Raw genomic sequence first — 9,765 nt, 5'->3', positions numbered from 1 at the left:
AGGCCTGGTCTGGACTTCAAATCCCAGCAGGCCAGGGTACTTAAGTGATCCCCCCCCCAAAAGAAGAACACGTGGTCTCCCTTTCTTCTTCCCTTCCTCCCGGGGGTCGTGTTTCTGCAGCTTCCCGGTTTCCCTCTCCGGGGCCACCTGAGAACGCAGATCTCCCATTAAACCTGAATATTTTTTAATTTGGCTTGTTTTGATTTGGCTTGATTGGGAATTTTGCGTTGGCAGGGAGCTAATATTAAGAAGTATTCCTAACAGCTGTCTTGTCCCACGTGACTCCTTTGTTAGAAGCTGTTCTGTTCAAGGGACTATCCCCCCCTTTTTGACCCAAAGCCTACCACAGCGGACACATTGCACTAGGCTTTGGGTCCCAGTATAGATTTGCTAAATGGGCACCTGAAATTTGAAGCCAGATTCCAAAATGCCCTTGGGCTGCCTTTTACAAAATCTTTTTAAATTGGGGCTATCTGACATTATATGTCCTGAAAGCCTAGTGTCTCTGTACACTAACCCCTGGCCTCAATATGTCCTTGGCAACGGGATGTGATGGCCGCCAGAGGGAACTTTTGAATTTTCCATCCTTCGCGGCCACGCAGGGGACAAGTGGACAGAACTCCCATCTGCCCGCGGTTTCTGGGTACTGCGTTCCCACCCTTCCCTCAGCAGCCAGTGTCTCCCAGCACCAGTCTTCTTTGCTAGGGTCACAGTGCCTCTAAATTCCCACCTATCTGGAAATTAGGACCCTAAAAATTTCTGCCCTGACCTTGCTGCTGGAGACACTGGCCCCTCCCCCCACCTCTCCTAACCCTGCTTACCCAACCCTACCGGGCCACGTGCTCCATTCAATCGCTACCATTCTTCTCACGGCCCCTCTCACTCCCCCTCCCCCTCCCCCTCTCTGGAACAAAGGTTGAGGCCAACTTCCTCCTCCTTGTCCACCTTCCTCTCCTCCCCTTCCTCCCACCCCTCCCTTCCATGCCAGAAACCACCTCCTGGTCACCCTCTACACTTTGCACTCCCCCCTCCCCTCCCACCACACACACACTTCTCTGTTTGTCTGCAGCTCAGCATCCTCTCTCTCTCTCTCTCTCTCTCTCTCTCTCTCTCTCTCTCTCTCTCTCTCTGTCTCTCTCTCTCTGTCTCTCTCTCTCTCTTTTCTCTCTCATTCCTGTCATGTGATCTGGTCATGCTGGTGGGATTCTCCCTGCGGGAGATCTGTCCCCAGTGCCCTCCCACTCTGAACTGCATAGGTGTTCCATGTCCTTGTGTTTCTGTTCTCCCATAGCTGGCCTGGCCCCCAGTGGGACATCTGTGTGCTTGCCTGACTCCTGCTGCCTACTCCAGGATTTATAAGTTGGTCAGCTGACACAGTTTCCTGGGAAAAGTTTTGTTTATGTGTCTGTTACTTTGTGTAAATAATGTGGCCTCCGTATGCTTGTTTTATGTCTTTGTGTGTATGTGTGCTTGTTTTAAAATCTGTAAAACTTGTGACTTCAGACTACAGTAGCTCTGGAAAAGTATAAACACATGGGTAGCCTCCATTTTGAGGTCAAAACAAAAACCTTAGATCTATCTTGACTAAGGGCACCCATGTGCACTGGCCCTACCAAGGAGACATTCCTCTCCAATATAATTTGGCTTATAATATGTTTCTATATGATAATTCCTGTCCTAAAAAAATAAGGTGTATAACAATGCTGATTGACTGAGATATTAAAGATGTGCCTCTGCATTCATGTATAGGAATGAATTTTGCAGGGAGCCAGATTTTGTAATTTAAGAGTAAACCCCTTGATACTGATTTAAACACTAAAATGTTTACAATGTTGAAGCTTGGTTCTGTCTTCTACAGACTAGGATTATACTCTAGGTCTCAGGACCACAATTGAAAACTAGAGACTAAAATATTCCTTCAAATCTTCTTGCCTCCACTAACATTACTAAGCTGTAACTGATTGGGTAAACTGATATCTAAATTTAACTTAGGTTTAATTTAGAAACACCGGACAGGTAATGGTCCCCTGATTCTAAAGTGTCTTTACAGATCAGAAAGTATTTAATAAAAAGCTTCTTATGATAGAGACATGCCAGCTCCTGCAGCGTCCTGCATCTCCAAGAAGATGGATGGCCGCAGTCGCTTCTGCTCATTTACTTGTTCCTCTTAGATCTGATGGTGTTTGATGACCAGATACTAGAAGATCATGACTTTATTAAGTCTCCTGTTAAAAACACAGGGGTGCCTTTTTCACAGACTTCATAGTCCAGGACTAACAGGCTTCAGATGTAACTTCAGAGGTTCAAAAGTTTTCAATTTCCTCTAATTGTTTTCCAAAATGTCCATGCCTTTTAACCTAATGCCATAGCTTTTGCTATGACACCAAGATATAAATCTATTCCAGTGGTTTTACAGATACCTGCAGGTTCCCGCACAGGTTCATCCCTGCTGCCAGACTCGTGCCAAGGCCCTCTAACAAACACCAGCTTTTTATTAACCTGTGATGCAGCCCTGGTTACCACGTGTGCACTCAGCCAGTTCCAGCACTACAGCCTTGTTAAGCAGACAGGAACTCTGCATCTTACCTTTATCATGTGCAGGCCTACCACAAATTTGCGACCTGCTCTCTCCCTCCAAGCAGCCATATATTTAGGTTGTTCTCTCCTTCTTCTTAGGGCACATTAGTAATGACACGTAGCTTTTTGTCACAGAAGATGGGACAGAGGAAACCAAAGCTCCCAGGGGTCTTCTCTAGATTCCTGATGTCCCTGCTATAAATGTTTCTTATACTCAAGTTCTGCAAACTGATCAGCTGTTTCAGAAGAGAAAGTTAGTTGGCAAAGAGCTGACCGGCCAGGAACAGCACCAACAATAACAGAAACTAGCGACTGTCTATTTTCAATGTCTTTAATGGCTACCCCAGGGAATTTTGTTTAACAGAAAACTTTGTTCACAAGTGTTCCCCCACAGTAGAACTAATAGTAACTTAAAGATCTACTAAGGATCTGAAAATTCAATCTATTTACCAACAGAATTGAATTACTCTGAAATTTTATTCTATTCAAAATCACATAGGGGCCAGTGAAATGGCGCAGTGGTAAAGACACCTCTGCCAAGCTTGAGAACCCAAGTTTGATTTCCAGAACCTACACAGTGGAAGAAGAGACTACTCCTGCACATTGTCCCCAACTTCCAAGAGCACAGCGGCTTCTACAAACAATAAACATAAAAAGAAGGTTTAAAACCACAGAAATAACACCTAAATTTTTTAAATAAAGAAAAAAAAGCAACAGGCAATTTGGGAAGTAGATTAACTTTATTTGAAGTATAACATGGAATGTGTTGTCAAACAAGTGGATATAGGGGCAGACTTTTGTAAGTGCAGTTAAACAGATTATTTGCATAGGAACTGCTCATGTTAAGTCTTTGGATAAAGAGTTAATTGTTAATGAAACTAATATAATGTAAGAGTCCTTTACACATGTGTAAACGGAAGCGTAATTCCTGAAATAACAGATGTTTACACGTGTGCAAACTGAAGCGTGGTTCCTGAATAACAGATGTTTACACATGTGCAAACTGAAGCGTGGTTCCTGAAATAACAGATGTTTACACGTGTGTAAACTGAAGCGTGTGTAAACTGAAGCATGGTTCCTGAACAATGTATGTTTACATGTGTGCAAACTGAAGCATGGTCTGAAATAACAGATGTTTACATGTGTGCAAACTGAAGTGTGGTTCCTGAATAACAGATGTTTACATGTATGCAAACTGAAGTGTGGTTCCTGAAATAACAGACGTTTTATTCAGTCTTTGGTAAGTTCTTAATCAAGTTCTCTACCATGGATAACATAATTGCATCTAGATCAAATGCTAATCCAGATACCTGTTTCCTACAGTACAAGGGTCTTTATTAAGTATTGCTAAACATATTGAATTAATTAAATGGTCCTAGAATAGTTCATATGAGGGACATGTTTTAGTGAAAACATGAAATTCCTGATACTGTTTTTTGGCATTTTAATGTTGGTACCCACACTACTCCTTTGCTTTGCAACAGTGATGAACAACTGGTTCTGGCACAGGACTAAATAAAAGGCAAAGCATTTAAGTCCACATTATTTTCTTGTCAAATGAATATAACATTTCAAAATTCCTATGGGGAATGAGTATTTGTATAACTTTGCTGAAGAAGGGGCTGTCAGTGAAGAAGCTGGCACTGATGTTTAGCTACCAAAATATTTGTGTCTGGTGTTCTGGCAACACAGCTTTCTGATCTTTTATTTCAAACTTAGACGGGATTTTGCAGTGCCCATCAGGCTGGGCTCTTTCCTGAGAGCTGGGTGCTGTTTGTGACTCGCTTTGTTAGCCACGATTATCAGACTCTGCTCATTCCGATTGCACTTATCATAATTTTAAGAGACTATCTGCTAATTTCAAAAGTTTCATTCTGGCATTTACTAACTTAGGTAAAGCTCCTGGTACCACTGCATGTTACTCAAGTGAAACTAATTTAGGATTACTTTTCCCTTCATCTTAACATGACTTCACACAGAGACTGTCGGTTGGAAACTGAGCATAACAAGAGCAAGAACATTGGATGTGTGTTTATACATGAGGAGCACTACTAGCGTTTCACATGCCGCGTCCTAGAAGAATGCTTGATTTCTGTGTGTGCAGTTACGCGATTTCTGTGTGTGCACTTAAGCACCGACAGAGGCAGTGAGATACCATTGAGAGGACACTGAACATCAACTTTAGAGTCCCTCAGAGAAACAATCCATAGACTTGGGGTTCCTTCTTAGAACCAGAGCACCCATGAGCACGCACACTGAACATCTTTAAATATGAACAACACCCCAAGTGGTAATGGTAGCAGCAACAGTCTTTACGTGTGTCGTGCTTTGTCCAGTGAGCTCAGCGTCAGTGTGTTAGGGGCTGCAGCTGGAAGCCAGGTTCCGCAGCACAGCGTGTCCGCAGCACAGCATGTCCGCAGCACAGCGTGTCTGCAGCACAGCGTGTCCGCAGCACAGCGTGTCCGCAGCACAGCGTGTCCGTACGTGTGGCCCGGGGAACGACTGGCTCCAGGCAACACAACCAAATTCAAAGCTCAAAGAAACTTGTGCTTTGCAGCCTTTGGGGTTTTCAGGTGTCCACTGAGTTCCCCATCGACAGTGTCGACTACGAGATGGCAACTTTCTATGCCATGAATAAGATGAGGCTTCACCAACAGCCGTAATTTACCTTTTCTGTGTGTTATTGGCTCATCTTTGAGTAACACACAGTGGAATGCCAGAAGTGGATCTTAAATAATGAATGCTTAGGTCACGATAATCATGGCTATGATCTTCAGGTGGTAGAAAGTATTTTATACTGAAAGAACATACATAACTATGATGGATGCAATGTATTTTAGCATAGCTACATATAACACAAAAGCAAAAATGCATTGATACATTGAAGGGCAATCTTTGACTCTTAATGAGCAAAGCCATTTGTCTGCCCTTTTAGCATTAAAACCATGTCGAACATGTTTAACTGAGGGACGCACACTAGCATAGTTGTAAATAAGTTCTGTAGCATCTGTATTCACATGTCCCCAAGGGCCAAGTTACAGGGCTGTGTGAGATGCCCACTGTAAGTAGGCAAGGGGAAGTAGACCCTAAGCCCTTCCTTGAGTTAGTGCACAGTGCACAAACCCACAGGGTGGACATTCTTTCTTCAAAGAATTTCCAACATTGTTAAAACCCGTTTCTTTCCGGACAATGTGGCTTAAATTTCTATCTGTCTAAGCTGGAACCAAATTCGTTCCTGCCAGGTCCTTCTTTGCTTCTCAAGAGGTGTAGTATGCGTTCATTTTTGGTCAGTTCTGCTGGAAGCTCATTGGCCTGAAAGAAGATGAGATGGGCATTATGAATCCACTCACTGGTGAGGTTTTTGGGACTCAAAGGAGGCAGGTGACCCCACACTTTTTTCCTTCACTAGCAAATAAACCTCCACCAGGGCTTCCTTTTAATGTAAAAACGGTACCTGCTATTTTCCTACTTCAACGTTAGCTTTGTACTTAGCAAATCTTTACTATGCTAGAGACTCCGGAGGACAAGGCCTATGTCTTACAAATCATTGTCGCCACTTTCAGCACAGTGCCCAGCACGTCTTGCACTTGGAGAATGAACACAGGTATTTGATTTTTTTATATTCAGTATATTGAGGTGGTTTGTTGGATAGGGAGGATTCAAGACAGGAATTTGCTTTTTTCTGGCCACATTTCAATTTATTTATTTATTATAACTTTTTTCTTATTTTAAAAATTACATAGTGTGGGGGCTGGAGAAATGGTTCAGCGGTTAAGAGTGCTGACTGCTCTTCCAGAGGACCCGGGTTCAATTCCCAGCACCCACATGGCAGCTAACAACTGTCTGAGAATCCAGTTCCAGGGGATCTGACATCTTCACACCAATGCACATAGAATGAAAGATAAATAAATCACAAAAAACTTAAAAAAAATTACATAGTGTGTGTGTGCATGCATGCACGCACAGCCACACAGCCAAGTGCATGCCACAGTGACTTGTGGAGGACTCAGTTTTCTCTTTCCACGGCTTGAGTTCCAGGCCTTGAACTTAGGTCTTCAGAATTATTGGCAAGCACCTTTGTCTGCCTAGCCATCTCTCTGGCCCCTCACTAATTATTTTCATTTGTACATATTTATATATTTATGGGGTACAGTGTGATAATTGATACACAGATATAAAATATGATGATTGAATCAGAATGGTTGGCACCTCTATTTCCTTGAATATTCATTGTTACTTTGTTCGGGGACTCTGAACATTTCTTAGTTCTTTATAAAATACACAGTAAATCATTGATAACGGTATCACTTGCTGTCTGACTATAATTTATTTCTTCCACTAACTTTTAGTATCTGATATCTGACCTGTCTTGACTCTCACCCTTCTCCTGGCTCTGAGCTCTCTAGACCATCTTTATTCTCTTCCTCCATGAAACAAATCAACTTTCCAGCTTCCATATGTAAGGAGGAGCATGCTGCAATCAAACAGGGCCTAGTCTGGAGAGAAACAGTCAGGAAGCATTTGGAGCCTAAGGCACACCCAGGAAGCCGCAGTTTCTGTGACTAGAACTTCCTACAGGACCTTGTTATCACTCTGCTGGTCACTGTGTCCCCTGATGAGACACATCAATAAGCATTTAGGGAGCTAGTTTCTCCCACAGGCATCCTGTGTTATAAAGAAAATAATTCTTAGCCTGGCAGTGGTGGCACACGCCTTTAATCCCAGCACTCAGGAAGCAGAGGCAGGCAGAGGGAGGTAGATCTCTGAGTTTGAGGCCAGAGATGTCTGGTCTACAAAGTGAGTTCCAGGACAGCCAGTGCTACACAGAGAAACCCTGTCTCAAAAAACAAACAAAAAAAGAAAAGAAAGAATTCTTGAACTATGATTTCAGGACTCATTTTATACTATTAAATATTATAGAGCACTTGTATATTTTTAACTTAGAAATGAAAGCTGAAAAAATACATTTCCTAGTTAATGAAAAATAACAAATCTACTACAGATTGGTAGACAAAATATATTTCTGAAAAAAACTCGAATACATTTTCAAAAACAAAAAACTTAGAAATGTAGACTTGCTTATCGGCCTTACATATTTTTTTAGTAGGGAGCTTCACAGAGGACAGCTGGATTCTTCCGTCTGCCTCTGCACGCAGGCTGTGCGACATCTCGGGAGGAGGATTGCTGCAAACAGCTGCACACCAGTGGGTGGCTGGGCAGGGAGGAGGACCCTGATGCCCACACAGATCACGGCAGATGTTTGAGAAGACACCAGCACTGGCCAGGGGGCGGTTCCTTTTCTTCTATCCTTCCTTCACCTCTGTCTCTCCCTTCCTGCCCTTCCCTTTCTTCCCTCTCCTCAGATTGTGTAGCAGTTGCCATACAGGAAGAAAACTCGGTAAGACCCGCAAATTTCAGAAGGAAGCTCCTTAAATCTGGGAAGTAAACAATTCTAAGTCTCAGCAAGTCTCAGCACCCCACCAAGGCTGTATAAACACCAAGGGCTTCTGTAGGGAAGAGATTCCTTCAACTGCACAGCAGACACAAGTCAAGCAGAGAGTGCCGGGGCTCTGACTTTCACAGTCTTCACTTAGCTAGGGTGGGCTTTTGGTAACATGCCACCTTAGAGTCTTCCCTGCCCTTTCGGCAACCCCCCTCCCTCCCTCCCTCCCTCTCTCCCTCCTTCCCTCCCTCCTTCCTTCTCTTGCTGTGTAGCCAAGGATGGTATAGCATTCACAGTCCTCTGCCTTAGTCTCCTGAGTCCTGAGCTTACAGGCATGTGCCACTATGCCAAATTAAGAAATCATTTCTTATTAAGAGCCATGTAGGTCTAGAGCATATCATGAAGTTTTGTACTTTGTTACAAGGAAATCTACAGGTTCTAGCATTAGTCATAACATTTGGAACATACTAGCTTACTGAGCCATGCAGGGTGTGCAAACATTGGCACGTTTCTTTGTGCCTTATCAAAAAGCCACATTCATTAAAATTGCTACTAATTCATCAGAAAAGACTTTCTGGACTGATAAACTGTTAAGCCTCAAGAGTCATTCTTTCAAATAAAACTGGGGCCAGTGAGTGGCTCAGTGGGTAAAAGAACTTGTGTGCAGGCCTCACCCTTAAGTTCAATTCCTGAACTCTACAAAGTATTAGGAGAGAATGGAGCCAGAGGTATTCCCTCTGACCTTCACACCCTGTAATGCAAGTGTGTTAACACTCTCACACATATGTACAAAATACATTATTCAAATAAAATTGATGATTGATTAGAAAAGCAACCATTCAGGAATTCAAGGAAATCCCTGGATGCAGGAGATAAACAACAAAAAATGTCTTTAGAGCCTTCCGGGTTTTGCTAGACTCCTGCTACCTTGTTCTGGGGCTACCATGAAAGAGGATGGATTCTCTTGGTGTTTGGTGGGCAGGGGACGGTTTCCCTGGCAGCGAATCCCAGGACCTGAGGCTTTCTGCAGTGTGAGCCTCCACACACAAGTTCAAGTCCTTCAGGGATGGTGAAAGCTCAGCACTGTGGCCGCTGGAAATTACCCATAACTGTTATGCCAAGGTTAGTTCATTAAGGGGGCACAGTAAAAAACACATTGTTTTCAGTTTCTGTATCAAGGTATTAACCGTGTACCTCACTGCCCAGGTTTGATTTCCTTAAGAGTTCCGTGTACAAAGTCTGGAGATAAGTTTCAAAGGAAAGGCAGTTGTGACTTCAGCTGGCTTATCACCCAGCCAGGCCAGCTAATGGAAGATAAATCTAAGTATCTGGGGAAAGCCAGGCGGCAATGATAACAGAGTGGGAACAGAACCTCTGTGTGCTGGATAAAATGAAAATGAATGGAACCTTGCCCTGGCACATTGTTTCTTTGACACATCTCAATGGGTTGCATGTGTGTGCACGTGTGTGCTATATGTGCTGGTGCATGCACTAATATGTACGTGGAGGTCAAGGAGGGCTGTCTTTTATCATTTTCTACCCTGTCCTTTAAGGCAGAGTCTCTCTCTGAAACTGAAGGTATGGTTTTCAGCTGAGCGGGCAGCCAGCAAACCCCAGCAGTCTCCTGTCCCCACCGCCCTCGGTGCTGGGCTTACAGATAAATGCAGCATCAAGACAGCTTGTTCTAGGGTTTTGAGGTCCCAAACTGACAGGTGTGCAGCAGGTTCTTAACCGGCACCTTCCAG

The 9,765-nt window shown here is 43.5% G+C and overlaps 1 protein-coding gene across 7 annotated transcripts in view; it reads right to left on the bottom strand.

Moving 5' to 3' along the window:
- Positions 1 to 3,298: 3,298 nt before the first annotated feature.
- Positions 3,299 to 9,765, bottom strand: part of Ankrd29 (ankyrin repeat domain 29) — a 50,280-nt gene continuing 43,813 nt past the window's right edge. For all 7 annotated transcript variants that reach the window (XM_087896246.1, XM_087896248.1, XM_087896247.1 and 4 more), the window contains one exon: positions 3,299 to 5,889. In XM_087896246.1, coding sequence (XP_087752372.1) covers positions 5,782 to 5,889 — 108 coding nt within the window. In that variant the 3' untranslated portion in view covers positions 3,299 to 5,781. The remainder of the gene's footprint in view (positions 5,890 to 9,765) is intronic.

This window comes from Myodes glareolus, chromosome 13, assembly GCF_982192425.1.
Source record: "Myodes glareolus chromosome 13, mMyoGla1.1, whole genome shotgun sequence".
NCBI lineage: Eukaryota > Metazoa > Chordata > Mammalia > Rodentia > Cricetidae > Myodes > Myodes glareolus.
This window is presented reverse-complemented; position numbering and strand designations above follow the sequence as displayed.